Consider the following 15,575-nt stretch of genomic DNA (forward strand, 5'->3'; position numbering starts at 1 on the left):
ACTCACTTCTCCACACTCTTACTATGTACAGATTAACTTGTTAATGTATGTGTGTGTGTGTGTGTGTGTGTGTGTGTGTGTGTGTGTGGGGGGGGGGGGGGGGGGGGGGGGGGGCTCTCACACTCTATCAGCTCTGCACAGTCCTCGGCTCCTTGCTCTCTGCCACTCCATTTTCCCCACGTTGTTGCTCCGCCACACGTCAGCCAATCACAAGAGCTCCCAGTTGCAGGTTACCGTAGTAACAGAGAGCTCTCTCGTTGCTCTGCTCGGTCTGCTCTGTGGAGGAGCGACAGCCTTGTCAGCATGGTAACCGCTTCAGAGACTGACACAAACTTGTGTGTGTTCTTGTGCATGGTATAGATTTAGCTTTTCTACATTCTGATTTTTTTTCATTCAGTTTGTCAGACACTTAAGAGTGTGCTACTGTGTGTGTGTGTGTGTGTGTGTGTGTGCGTGTGTGTGTGTGTGTGTGTGTGTGTGTGTGTGTCAGCCTACTCTGTATGTGCAGTGTCATTTAGTCCTGCCACACATAATGAATCGTGTTAGGTACGGTGTCTTTGTAGGGAATATGTTGGAAAGTGGTAATAGTAGGATAGAGGGATGGAGTGGGGCAGATGGTATAAACTCAGGGGGGAGTGGAACAAGCACCCCCCCCCATCATCAAAATCTGTGGAGTGAAGATTCCACTTGGCCTCCTCCAGGTCCCCTCCTGTTACCTGGCTGTCCGCCTGCTTTAGCCAGTGATACTCCTCGGATATATAAGAGTCACATTAGATGCATGCATGAAGCCGTGTCTCTGCGATCACCAGGATCACCACAAGTGCTACACATCACTCCTCTCTGGCCATTTTGACACACACACTACAAGGATGGGTGTGATGTGGGCTCTGGACTCAGTCTGATCTCATCTTAATCCACCATGAGCAGAGCACTTTGCAGCATTTAGCTAGTTACAGTGGCAAGGACAAACTTCCTTTAACAGGCAGAAACCTCCAGCAGGACCAGACTCCTGTTAGACAGCGATATTACTCTACCTAGTTGGGGTTTAAAAGAGGGATAGTGGGAGATGAAGAGAAGTAGATGGTAGTGGTGAGACAGATAGTAGTTGTAGCAGCTGGAGTCTGGCACGTCCACAGCAACAAGCAGCAGTGACTGCGAGGAACCTAAGAGACAAGGGAGCTCAGGGACTCCAGAAAGGTCTATGGTTAGTAACTTTAATGGGACAGGGAGAGTTAAAGTAAGTGATAGGCCGACAGAGGGGAGAGATAGGATCCCAGTTCAGTCAGTTCCCCTGGCAGACTTTGTCTAGAGCAGCATGACTAAGAGGTGTCTGCCTCCCGGACCCTGACCGGTAAATTATTCCAAATCGATGCATGTTGTGATGGGACAAATTTTCTTGCAAACAATACCATCTTGACACAGTATATACAGTATATTATCTGTTTCAGTTTCTGTTAGTCTGTAATCTTAATCAATATAAATGTTAGGAATTCAGACAGTCATCTGATACACAGACACACACTGCCTTTTGATCACAGGTATTCATGTGTCTGTTTAGGGATCTTGATCCTGTGCATTATGGATACACTGGGCAGCATTATAAACCCTCCCTCAGTGAAGCGGTGGATGCTTAGTGTCTTTGTCTCTAACTTTTCTCTGTCTCACTTGTGGACTCTTCATGCAGATGGATTGTCAGCATTCATGCATATACAGTAGCTCTGATGAGTATTTGTAGGCTGATCTGAAAAGCTCTAAGTGGTGGTGTGGTGGTCCAAAGGTTTTGATGATTTATTAAACAGTTGCTCTGACTATGATCTTGCGCAGAGGTTGAAAAGACTCAGAGTTGAGGTTGAGTTGAGGCAGGCTGTGAGCCTCCTCACTAACAGCTTCAGTGTTCCTGCCTGTAAGTCAAGTCAGCTGTGGCTCTTATCATACAAAACTCTTGCAGCCTGTTGCACCAGCTGTGTGCAAGTTGTGTCTTAAGTTAGGGTGTAAAGTCCTCACTAAACCAAACGTTGAAACTAGTTAGTTTGTAACTTAAGTTGTGTCATTGTTTGGTGGCAACACAGAGACATAAGGTTCATCTTAACTAGTAGACTGTAATGTCCAAACTAACCACAACATTGTCGCAGATATGACGTTTACACTTCCAGCAGCCAATCAGAGGAAAGCACCAATTCTGATGCATTGTTATCTTTCATGCCTAAATGTCTCAAAACTGACCAACAGCTGAAACAACTAAAGCAATGATAACTACAGTCTAAATCCTTAATCTACTGTGTCTAAAATAAAAGTGACATTGAGTGGTACAATTATCAACTACAACATATGTTAATACTCAGGAGGGCAAATCTTGGCCATCATATTTTTCTAAAGGATTTAATCTCTCGCGGATATCACGTTGCAGACGTCATATAGCAGGGAGGACCCTCTGTATCTCCTCATCATCCCACTTTTCAAAATGACGCTCCATAGCAACGGGTACCCTACGGAAGACTTTACACCTACTAGGACCCAAGTGTAAGAATTAAGTTGCAACTTAGGCTGACGTTGGAACTATCTCAGCTGGTGCAACGCCCAAAACGTTAGTAGAGTGTAAACTCATCCTAAATGAGAACTTACGTTCAAACTAGGCTACGTTTGAACTTATGTACAGCTGGTGCAACAGGCTGCTGATATTAATATCTTCTAAATTGCTGCATTGTGGAAAAAATTCACTCCATCGTTCAGTGTGTGCGGATAGAGAAATTAGCTATTAAGACTAAAATCATTATATGAACCAGGATGGAAACGTGTTTATTTCTGCTGTAAAGAGCAGCTTTTTTGAATGGGTGTGTATGTGGTTTCCGGTACTACCAGAGCCAGCCTCAAGTGGACACTCGGGGAACTGCAGTTTTTACCACATCCACTATGGCTTCATTTCTTTTTTTCCTGTATCTAATTAGAAGATAATTACTGCACTGGGATATTTTTCGGCATCTTTTTGTGATTGTTGCACCATCCTCTGTCTCTGTATCTGTCCCTCCCAGACTGCGACGTCAGCAGCAGAGTCCTGGCCTGTTTGGGAAGATTCGATCGGCTCGGTTCAGTCCCGAAAACCCAGATGGTCCCGCCAGCGACATGGATGAAGAGGAGGAGGAACTACAGCTTCAGATTCCATGACACACAAACACACACAGTCACAGTGATACAGCATACACTGTTAAACAAACATCAGCAGTCAAAAAGAGAAGCTGAATGTTGTTGCTCTTTGGATCATTATCTCCAGTAAAGGAAACAGGAGTCAGCGCTTCTTACGCTAATCCAGTTTAGAAAAGCTCAAAATTTGAGGAGTTATGTTACCTATAGTCAGATCACAAGGTCAAAACCACTCTGAAATTTGGATCGTTTGGATGCAAAGCTTAGGAAGAATCCTCACAATTGAATGATGTCCATGTTGATGATCAATAATCAAATTATTATCATTAAAAATAAATGTGCTATCTGGATGATGTGTAGTTTAAACATGAAAGAGTTTAAATGACATTTCTCTTCCCAGCAGCGATTCAACAAGCACACACCTAATCCTCACACAGAGCATGCAAACACTCACATATACCAGGACTGACACACAAACCCAGCAGGAGTGTGACGGACTCTTAACAGGATGTCTGGACAGTGTCACACTGGATCAAGGGATTCTTCTTGAACTTCCAACAAATTCCCACAGAGAGGCGTCATTCTTTCACTGTACTCACTCATTCTTACCTCATATCATTCCAAGCATTACAGCTGTCCTGTCTGAACTTTCTATTCCAACAAGTCTCAACCTAACTTCTTCATTAGCAGTATTAACACTGGGCTCACAGCTGTTAGCTATGAGGAAGTGGTCTTTTCAAAGTGTATTTACACTCATGAGGGACTGAACATGTAACTCTCACATTTAACCAGGAAAGTATTTTCTTCCAAATATCAAAACCCAAAGTCGATTCCAAAGCCGGGTGCACACTACACAACAAGATCACAACACCACAGGTGCTGCACTAACATTATTTGAGCTGGATCATTGTAGCCTCTATGTTCATTCCTACCTTTCCTGCTCGTCATCCAGTCTCTCCTCCTACCTTTCCTGACTCTGCACAGCTGTCTCTGTTCATAAGCGAGCAGAAACGTACAAAATGAATCCTTAAATAAATAAAAAAAACATACACATTTCCATCTCCATCACTAAACTCTGATGGGAGCACAGAAGGGTGACAGAAATGGGACAGACTGTGTGAAGCAGCTGCGGTGACGACTGTCAGTAAAGACAGCTAAACCGCCTTTGAACCAAGTGGTGGTAGATACAACGTCCTCTCAGCTGACAGCGCTGTCAGCAACCCAGCGTGAGACATGCTCTGGGGTGAGCTGGGATTTTATGACTGAGTTTGCATGGAAACTTAATGTTATTAAATCACAGATAAAGACAGCCGTTAAAATCATGTAAGTGTAATCTTGGCTGGTGTAGCTGTGTAGTGTCTGGTTCAGCTGGAAGAAAAGGAACTACAGTCTAATGACAGAAAGGGGGAGGGATGAAACTGGCAAAACTAATCTGCATACATAACTTTTCATGACAGCTGGTAACGTTCATACTGTCACAGCCCTGATTAGTGCTCAGAGATAGAGGGCATTACAGTTGGGATGGAGGCAGAACTTGCTGTGATTGGAGATACACTAATCCCTAATAAAGTCTGCACTAAAACTGAGGGAAAACCTGCTCCACTTTGCCCCTTAGCAAATGTGGATATCGCTGCATGATTGTAGCATAAGCAGCAGTTTGAGGCTGAGAACTGGGAATGCTAATGTCTGACCAACGATCATACCTGTTTTATTAATCACTCACACACACTCACTGGACACACCTGATTACAGTTTGAGTCACTCTAGCGCTCTCTGTATTTCTTATTGAGTACCCAAAGTTCTTTATTCAATCGCTAAAAGTAAGCCGACTAAGAAACCGAGAAATGTATGTTTGTCATACTGTCCATGAATCCATCCCAAGAGGAATATAAAAGATGAATGGACTTCAGTCATGCAAAGGCTTAAAACAGACTTTTATTTTTGAATTTTTTTTTTCATCGCCAGAAAGCCCCCTCATTTTTGCACTATTCTTCGACACATCTGCCTGCAGCACGCTGACCAGCTGTTTGGGTCTATGATGTATGAATCATGTCTATTTATCATCTAAGTTTGGCATCATTTAAAGCAAGTAATGGTGAGCATTATCAAGCTGACACAACAATGGTGGTAGCGTTTTTTTTTTCAGTTCAGTACTTCAGCAGCTGACACTGTATTTTGATAAGGTGCATGTATAATGCGGACCATGGGTTGTATCATTGTGCAGTTAAAAAAGGAAACTAAGTACAATACGAGCTGAATACTCACTTTGAAGATGCACATCCATGAGGCTTTCTTGTTGTCTTATTTTACTTCTGAACATTGGGGAAAGTCAGTAAAAACAGGAGCGTTCACGCTCTTTTTTTTGTTTGATTTAATTTTTGACCTTAACAGCTGATCAGTGCATTTGCAGGCTAAAGAACACTTATTGCTGTGGTGCAGGTGTGGTGCAAAAACAAGATGGCAATGTAAAGCTGCCGCATACAACTCCATTTCACAAAGAAAAAACAAAGAACTATCCCTTTAACCAGGTCTCTAAATGGACCTTTTAGATCTGATGCTCTAAGAAGTATTTTCAGAGGCCTGTTGCCTGATGTAATGTTCAAGTTGACTGAGGAGATGGTTATGAATAGTGCTTGAACCTTATATGGCAATCTGCATATCGCTGCAGTTACAGTGTGTATTGTAAAAATAGAGAGATTGGATGTCAACAAACAAAACGCAATCTCAACACTGCAGTATGAAAAGTGTAAATGAAGGGGAGGAGTAAAAGAGAGATTCAAAGCTGAATAATAGTCCTAAATTAATTTAAGATTGAGAATTGGGTTTGAATACTAATCTGAATTAGCCTTATCCTGCATTTATTAGAGGTCTGACTCTGGAGAAATGTAAGTTCATTACACACACGTAGAACCAGCTTTTTCCAAACAGCTATGGTTACAATATAAATCAAGTGTTTTTGGGCTAAGTTGCACAAATATAAAATAAATGAAGTGTTTTTGTAGGTTATTTTCAGTTTCTAGGGAAAGGTCCAAAGTATTAATGTCTAACAGATCATACAGGTCTGTATTCACTCAGACTTGAAACGCCTCCAAAGCAGCATTTATACCATCATTGAATAATGGAAGAGTCACCGAAACCTGGCCAGTTAGCCTTAAGACTTGCAGCCTCATTCAGACAACCAGTGCATTACCAGAGCACAGTTCTGGATTCTCGTTGGACTTACATTTGATGTATTTGTTCAGAGCAGGTCTAAATCACCCTGCTGTGAAAGAGTTTCAGTCTAACAGTGAGAAGATGCAGCTGTGAAAGCAATACATCCTTCATCTGTCCCCTCCACCATCCACAGTCACCCTCTGCCTCGGCCTCGACTCTCATGCTGGAATGGGACCAAGATTTTTTTTTTACTGATCAGGATACCAAACTATTTATGTTGTTGTTGTTATGGTTTACTTTTTATAAATGATCTGTACCGCAGTGCTTTTGTATGAGCTCTATAAATGTCGACTACAGATATAAAGAAGATGAGTCCCTGTGTCTTTTTTTCCTCTGTGCTTCATGATCTCATGTTTGATGTGTGCTTGGGTAATAATTTGTTGTATTCATAAACCTTCCCAGGGATAGCAGCACCTTATTGCTCATAGCTCCAATCCTAAATCCAATCCTTTTGCCTAAATTCTTCATTATTTTCTTAATTGAATATTTTCTGACAGCGCAGCAGAAATACAAACTATGAAAATAAATGTCATTATGTAGTTATTGACATGCAAGTAACCTTAGAGCACCTTGAAATGTTCGTTAACATAAGCAGGGTGTTTGGTGTAGCAGAGCCAACATGAAAGATGTATCTTAGTTGGTTGTATTACAGTGATGTCCATGTCCTTCTTGGATCTGTACACCACACACACACGCACATATGCACACACACAGAGGCCTTGAAGCCATCAGAGGCATCAAAATAAAAACATTCAGTAGTTGTTCAGTGAAGTTTAAAATAAACAAGGATGTTCTTTGTTGCAAATAAAATGCTGAATAATGAATGAACCTGGAGAGGTAATGAAAACCAAAAAAGTTCCAAATATCAGAAACAAATGAGTGAGACAATGAACACTAAACTCTTGTGCTGTGCTTGGCAGTTAGTTCTGTTGCAGATGCAGTAATAAATATGAACCTCAGCCTAACTCCCCTCACACAGCAAGGGGGCACAGCTCCCATCCCCCTCTGAGATCATTTTCATTATTCTGTGTGTGTGTGCAAGAGAGAGAGAGAGAGAGAGAGAGACAGAAAGAGGCCAAGCCTTTTAATGAATGTTTTACCCTTGTGTAGGCTGAAGGCAGAATAAGTAAAATCACAACTCTGTCTGCAGTTTGTGTGTTAATGTGTGTGTTTCATAAAACAGAAAGCTTATATTGACAGTTTGGATTTACAAACTTGTACAAGTACACAATATGGTGCCCTTGGGGTAACAACAAACACTACACGCCCACACACTCAAGCTGTTCAGCTGTAGATGAAACATTTTGTGTGTGTGTGTTCGTGCGTGTGTGTTAATGTTCACTCTGATCCCGTGAGTACAGTCAAGAAGATAATTCCTAAAACTGTTGGCTAAGCATGACACACTCTGCTGTGCGCCAAGGGTTTGTGTGGTGTTCAACGTATGTGTTGGGGGTTGGATGTTTCCCCTATTTGATTCACAGATGTGTGTGTGTGTGTGTGTGTGTGTGTGTGTGTGTGTGTGCGTGCGTGTGTGTGCGTGAGTTTATGTGTGTACAAGTTCATCTGCTCATGTGTGGGTTTCTGTGTGTGTACTAAGCCTGCAGCCTAGTTCATTATGTTAATTTTCTCTGTGTCTTTATTAGGCCAGTAATGGCTGACAGCAGGAAGGCAGAACATTACATTGATCCCTCCATAATTATTCCACAGTTAACCCAGCCTTTTCTTGTATGGATGCAATGTGTGTTTGTGCGTGTGTATGTAAAAGTGTTGCATGTTTATAAAGCACTAAAACCAAGAGAAAAAATGGGAAATGATTCATTGTGTTGTGAAGAATAATTGATCTGTTTGCCAGTGTGGGCTGGAGCTGAGCTTGAAGGTTCTCCGTTTATCCAGTCACTTCTATCAAACTGAAGAAGTGTTTTTCTCTTTGTTGATAAAACACTTAAGCCTCACTACATTTGCACAAGGTCAACACACGATCCCTACACACACAGGTCATACAGGCTCTAACTTGCTTTTCATTAAACAACTTTTTTAAACTCCTCTTTCTTAAGTCATCTGTTTAATTTAAGACATCCACATCAAAAACAGAGACTATATACGATGTCCTTGTGGTATCTTTTCACAAACCATGTTGACATACATGGGGCGGCTGTGGCTCAGTGGAAGGGGTAAGTCGTCTCTCAATCAGAAGTTTGGGGCTTTCGATCCCAGGTCCCGCTGTCCACATGCCAAAGTGTCTTAACCTCAAACTACCATCAGTGTGAATGTGCTGTGAATGGGTGAAAGTGCTGGTGGTCAGAAGACTTGAGACAGAGCTATACTGTATAAACACAGTCCATTTACCATTTACATATGTTGTAAGGTGCCATCTCATACATGATTGAGTAAGATTGGCCACATAAAGGCAGACTTCCTGTCATAATAAGGTCAGACAAACATAACTTTGAGCCAGAAGATCTCAGTTCATCTTCCATCTCCTCTTGTCCAACCAATAGTCATTGTTGAAATTTTAAAGTTTCATGCTCTTGTTGCCCATGTCCAGATGCATGTATTGCGATCTATGCAATGCCACTTACGTCACGTAAAGGTTGACTGGATTTCATACACATAACTGCTGTACTGTTTTGTAACCCACCCACAATCTCCTGCATCAACTTCCCCAGGGTTTTGAACTGAACCGAAGTGGGAATCTTTTACATATTTTGGAAATAAACACAAGGTACATGTGCTTTTATAATTATTCAGTGAAGAAACCCATCCTATCGTGCCTCTATCTGTTGATAAGTTACATAGCCAAAGGTTCCTTATGTCCCCATACCTCAGATAGGTTGTAACAGATGGGCAGTAAGAGCCGGCTCATCTCTGGGGTTATCAGGCGAGCACCTACCTTCACCAGTGTTTAGCCATAAGAGTCCATAAACGTCCATCAATTTGTAATGTGTTATTCATGTTCTGGGTAGAAGCTGGTGCCCCAGAACTAGTATAAATATATGGCAGCCTCTTTACATTGCAGGAGAGGAAATACACGGCTGATGTCCGGAAGTGCTTTATGCGGAAAATACAATGCCGCCGACTGGACCAATCACAGAGCTTGCAATCTGCGTTGAGTGGACACGTACTTACATTTTGATGTGGGATGCACGGCGTATATGTGTAGGCCCCTGCATAGGTCCCGGGACAACGCATACCTACACGCGTAGGTAGAATATTTTCGACGTATTTGCTATTCTGCAATTCAACGCAGAAGTATAAACCAGGCTTATGTTGAAGCTGCTTTTCAACCAGTAGTTCCAGGAACTTTTAGTTCAGAAGGAGAAGCTGATCTGCTGGGATTTCTACACAGACACAGAATTTGTGAGCAGAGAGGTACAGGCAGAGAAATAAATGTCTGTTACAGTGCTGTCAGAGCAGAGAGTCAGTATTGATGCTCTGACAAGCAGACCAGACAGAAAACAGCCAGAGCAAAGACAAACATTTCTTTGGCAGCTTTGTTCTGTTGTCAAGACAGGATGCTGTATTGTAACTGACACACACACATACTCACACACACACACACACACACACACACACACACACACACACACACACACACACACACACACACACACACACACAGACACACACACACACACACTCGTCTGGCCGCTGTCATGGCTGCTGTCGTCCAAGCCAAAACACCATCATTCAGACATCTTCATGACATCCTTCACAAAAAAAATGATGTGCGTTGAGTTCAGGTGTATCTGACAGCCATGTCAGCAGGGAAATACTCTGAACACACACACACACACACACACACACACACACACACACCCACACACACACACACACACACACACACACACACACACACACACACACACACACACACACACACACACACACACACACACAATTACATTTACCCCAAGTGCCTGTGCACAAAGCCTGTACTATATACAGTACTACTGTATTTGTGAATGTGCACAACAGTCTTTGCAGCCATCTGAATCTCATTTATTTGGAAACATAAATAAAAATCTATATTTTCATTTCAGTTAGTTTCAGTCTCAGGTAGCAACCAGTGTTCAGTTGAACCTATAGCAGCCGACAGTCTGAGTATAGGTTTGGCCAATAACTCAGATGTAGACTAATGGTATAAACGAGGATCTTTGGATACAAAGCCAACAGACTGATGGGATGGCACTGATGTTGATGACACACTAGTGTGTCTGAAGACCAGCCATTTCTGTGCATTTCAGGTCTTTTCTCAATAAGAAGGTGTAGGCAGAAAACTGAACACTAAGATTATTACATGAGCATGTTGATATTCAGCTTGTAAAACATTTTGTACACCTTTATAGATATATGTATCGTGTTGATGTGGAAAACATGATTTAGGGAAAATAAACACTTGTGGTACTGTTTATGACATAAGAAAAATAATTGATCTAAAAAATTAAGTCAGTTAAAGTCAACAGGTCTTATATTAGTATTTCCATGTCTAACGATGTTGATAATAGGGGTAAGAAAAAAAGTGTTAGTTAGAGCAGTTGGAGTCGGACTCTTCTGATATTAGCATATGATGATAGAGGTGAGACCGATAGTAGTAGTTGTAGCAGCTGAAGTCTGTTAGGTCCACAGTAGCAGGCTGTCTACAGCAATGATTCAGAGGAACCTACGAGACAGGGGAGCTGAGGGACTCCCAGAAAGATCTATGGTTAGTAACTTAAATTGGACAGGAAGACTTAAAGTAAGTGATGAGGGGACAGACAGAGAAGAGCAACATACCTAAGAGCTAAAGATAAGAGGTCTTGGTCTGGGGACAGACACAGTCTCTATAGGTCCTGGCTTGGAAAAGGCCTTAAAGGAAGGCACTTAAAAAATACCTGTGAGTACAGCTCTAATCCTGTTCAACAATGAAAGGAAACAACAACTATGAAGAACTTTCTATCCATTGATTTGAGTTTTTCATTTTGCAGTGGGTGTGTTTTCACTTAAACACCACCACTGGACCCAGTGTGTGTGTGTGTGTGTGTGTGTGTGTGTGTGTGTGTGTGTGTGTGTGTGTGTGTGTGTGTGTGTGTGTGTGTGTGTGTGTGCGCGTGTTTGTGCGTGTGTGCGCATGTGTGTGTGCGCGTGTGTGTGCGTGTGCGTGTGTGTGTCTCTTCTCTGTTATTCTGTCTCCTTTTTGAAGAAGGAGGACAGGCCGTCTTGTCTCACTGGCTGTAATTACAGGCCCTGTCACCTGACTGTGCTAACCCACTATTACCTCACACATACACACACACACACACACACACACACACACACACACACACACACACACACACACACACACACACACAAAGAAACACACAGAGACTCACAACCAGAAATTTTACACCTCAAATACTATTATCAGACTGGCTGCACCTGAAACTACCAAACTTTACAATACAGCACAGCGTCTCCCTCTCTCTCTCTCTCTCTCTCTCTCTCTCTCTCTCTTAATTTTTTTCCTTTTTTTAAACAAACACACTACCTAGTTTGTTGCTTCATGAGATAGGATCCCAGTGTGTCAGTGTGCCAGTTCCCCCAACAGTCTAAGCCTAGCAGCATAACTAAGAGCTGGTCAAAGTCTGATCCAGCTCTAACTATAAGCTTTATCAAAAAGGAAAGTTTGAAGCCTACTCTTAAAAGTAGAGAGGGTGTCTTTAGCAAATGTGAAAACAGTTTGTAAATACTAAATGCAATATAAAAGTAATGCTAAAGTTAAACTAAAATCTCATATACATCATCATTTGTAGTCAAGAAACAATTCTGATTTGTTATCTTAAGTTATTACTTAAAGCTGGAGTAGGACATGTTATTTTGATGCATTTTTCTCAATCACGAGCAAAAAGCAATGTATACATCGATAGGGAGTAATACACAAAGTGACCCAACACTGAGATGAGAAATCTCAGTTGTCTGTGTCAGCAGCTAGGCTGCAACAAGTTCGTCCAATCATTCATTCGCCACCGAGCGCAATGATTGGCTGACTGGCCGGATGACCTGTGACCTGCCGAAAGACACACCTCCTGTTTACAGGAGTGCGCGTGACCTGACTGAGATCGTCATCAACAGGCTGTTCACTAACACAGAACACCTGATAAACATGTCAGAGAGAGAGAAACAGGCGTTTTTAAACCAACTTCTGCCCTCAAGTTCTGCCGCTACGCAGAGCAAGAAGAGGGAGACTGTGATGGAAAAGGAGACGACTTAAAAACACTGGATGAAGATACAAACATGAGTCAATATTCGGGCTGCATTTCTGCGATGGCTGAAGGATTTGAAGGGTCTCTAAAGCGACGCCATGGTTGCTGATTTTCTACTGGACAGGTAATCATGTCATTTCATTTGTCTTTGTGTTCATGGTTTAGTTCATCTATGAGACAGCTAGCGATAACTTCGGCTAATGCTAGCGGCCGGCTAACAGCTTGTAGCTATGTTTATAGAGACCTGTGTACAGTCTGTTAGCTGGTAGCTCTTCTGTTGCTCTGTATCAGACCTGTGTACAGTCTGTTAGCTGGTAGCTCTTCTGTTGCTCTTTATCAGCATGAATGGGATGTTGTATAAAGTCTACATGCTGTCTTGTGTTTTCATAGCTACGAGAAGGAAACATCGACGTCCACACCGTTAAAACACGGGACGCAGAGGTTTGCGTGAGCTGGGGGGATGTCCATGAAGATAACCAGGAGGCTGGATGATCCACGCCAACATGTTTACCTTCAACAGCCATTATTTTTATTTCTGTAATAAATACATTTTCTAATAAAGTAAATGTAAAACAACTCTTTGATATTGCAATTATTTGTTTTAATGTTGTATGTTACTTGATATGGATTTAATTATTTTTGTAATTTGAAGAGAGAAGGCCAGTGTAAATTTAAAGATTTATTTAACAAATGTAAACACAGCACACTCAAGTATTTTTTTACATGAAGATAAATATAAAATATATACAAAGGAACTAAAGGGTCACCATAAAAGTATTGTATGTAATCATGTCATAGTTTCATTCACTCCCAATTGAAACCTTTATACTGTCCATGTGGAAGGGTCGCCGATTTTCCAGATACAGCAACAAGGTATTACTCCTCTATGACCTGCACCAAGTGCTCCATGCTGCCAGACAACAACCTGTCAGTGCAGCATGGCGGAACTTTCTTTTGCTATCCCCAGGATCTGGAGCTCGTCCCCCGTCGTTGCTGTCCCTCTCGCTCGTATGGCTCTGCCTTGCACTCGACCCCGGTCTCGTCCTCTCCGACATGAGGTGCTTGGCTCAGGATCGTAATCAGCAGTCATCATGAGAGCTCTAACAAGCACAAAAAACAGTCAATATGTTGTAGTTCCAACACGAAAATGAAGACTGTCAACAATGGTGAACGCTAATAAATATATAGGCACTGTAGCCGTCTAGTAACTAAACATCATGAAATGCGATGCTAAATCAAAATAAACATTCAGAACCGACTTAAGTTGTAATGCTGACAATACTGTTTCCACCTTTCTGGCTAGCCAGGAGTTATTAGCCCGGCAGCAACAACTTACTCTAGCTGTATTCAGATGATAAAAACAAATACAAGTAAAGCTAACATGCAGGCTATGCTGTGCATTCTAACTAATTACATTATTTTTAATGTGGTAATATTAGCGGTTTACTTACATGGGAGATAGACATGTTTTCCTTCCATGAAAATAAAGTAAATCGCTCGCCGCTCCACAGCTAGCTAAGGTGACGTCATCCTCCAGCTGGAGTCTGCTGCTATAGGCCTAGACTGCCGGGGGAACTGGCACACTGACACACTGGGATCCTAGCTCACCTTCTTCCCCCCAACCCCTTCATCACTTACTTTAACTCTGCCTGTCCCATTAAAGTTACTAACCATAGACCTTTCTGGAGTCCCTGAGCTCCATTGTCTCGTAGATTCCTCTGAGCTGCCGTTGACGTCCTCCTGCTGTGGACGATCTGGACTCCAGCTGATACGGACGTGCTGGACTCCAGCGGCAACAGCTTCTACGACTCGTCTCATCACTATCACCTCTCTCTCTTACTCCCCTCTATCTGTCTTTCCAGACCCAACTCAGTCGAGGCATGATGGCTGTCTAACATGAGTCTGGTTCTGCCTGAGGTTTCTGCCTGTTAAAAGGAAGTTTTTCCTCACCACTGTAACTAGCTAAATACTGCGATGTGCAATGCTCATGATGGATTAAGGTGGGGTCAGACTGAGTCTTACCCTGTCTTGGTGTTGGGTCTCTGTTCATAATTTGACATAGAGTGGTCTAGACCTCCTATGTTTGTAAAAGCATCTTGAGATAACGTTTGTTGTGATTTGGCGCTATACAAATAAAGATTGATTGATTGATTGATTGATTGCCACAGCGCGTTCATGTGTTTGGAGGCGTGTCCCTCCCCTCTCCCCACAGGCTGCCCTGAAGGGAGGGGGAGGGCTGTGTTCGGCTGTGTGCTTTCAAAATCAAGCTAACTGCTGTGGCTTTCTCAGGATCTCCTACTCCAGCTTTAAAGTTTTATGATGCACAGCACACAGCCCCATTTTAGGGTCATTTTTAATATATCTCAAATGCAATAATAACCATAATAATCTAAATTCATCTCATTCAGCATCAAAATGAGAACTGATTCAATAAAGTATATTGGTTTTGGTGTTGTCCACTAATTACAGAAGTTTCTTATTGGGAGAGATTGAAGGCTCAGACTTTTAGGGGTGCTAAGCTTATGGGGAACAAGGATTTGTGCCAAGTTTTTTCCTGTGTTTTTTTTCTTTCAGAGGCTGGGCGTGGCGTCCAGGTGCTGGCGCTCTCAACAAGCACACCTGGTTCTCATCAATGAATCACCTGCTGCAGTATTTAGACCCTGGCTCTTCTCCTCCTCACTGCCAGATGATTTCTGCCTTCATGCGGTACAGTTGGTCCCAAGGAGTAGCCTAGTTTTTAGTGATTTTTGAAAGTGTACTTGTGGTTCAGTATGACTTGCTTTTTTTTTGTTGTTTTACCATCTTCCAGTGTCAACCTGCCCATACCAACTCTGTTTTTTTATGGACAATAAAACCTTGGTTTCCCCCTTCTACGTTGTCTTTGGGTCTGGTTATAAACTGTGCTAAAAGCGTAACACAGCCCCTAGAAAGATTGTGATATGGAGAGTTCCTTATGAGTGTTGGAACCTACAACATTTATTTTCCTACATATGAGATTTATTT

The 15,575-nt window shown here is 42.2% G+C and overlaps 1 protein-coding gene across 2 annotated transcripts in view; it reads left to right on the plus strand.

The window, feature by feature from the left end:
* ccdc102a (coiled-coil domain containing 102A) overlaps positions 1 to 6,655 on the plus strand; it is a 79,362-nt gene extending 72,707 nt beyond the window's left edge. For both annotated transcript variants that reach the window (XM_034680675.1, XM_034680676.1), the window contains exon 10: positions 3,030 to 6,655. In XM_034680675.1, the coding sequence (XP_034536566.1) occupies positions 3,030 to 3,162 (133 nt within the window). In that variant the 3' untranslated portion in view covers positions 3,163 to 6,655. The remainder of the gene's footprint in view (positions 1 to 3,029) is intronic.
* Positions 6,656 to 15,575: the final 8,920 nt, after the last annotated feature.

Source organism: Notolabrus celidotus, chromosome 3, assembly GCF_009762535.1.
Source record: "Notolabrus celidotus isolate fNotCel1 chromosome 3, fNotCel1.pri, whole genome shotgun sequence".
In the NCBI taxonomy this organism is placed as follows: domain Eukaryota; kingdom Metazoa; phylum Chordata; class Actinopteri; order Labriformes; family Labridae; genus Notolabrus; species Notolabrus celidotus.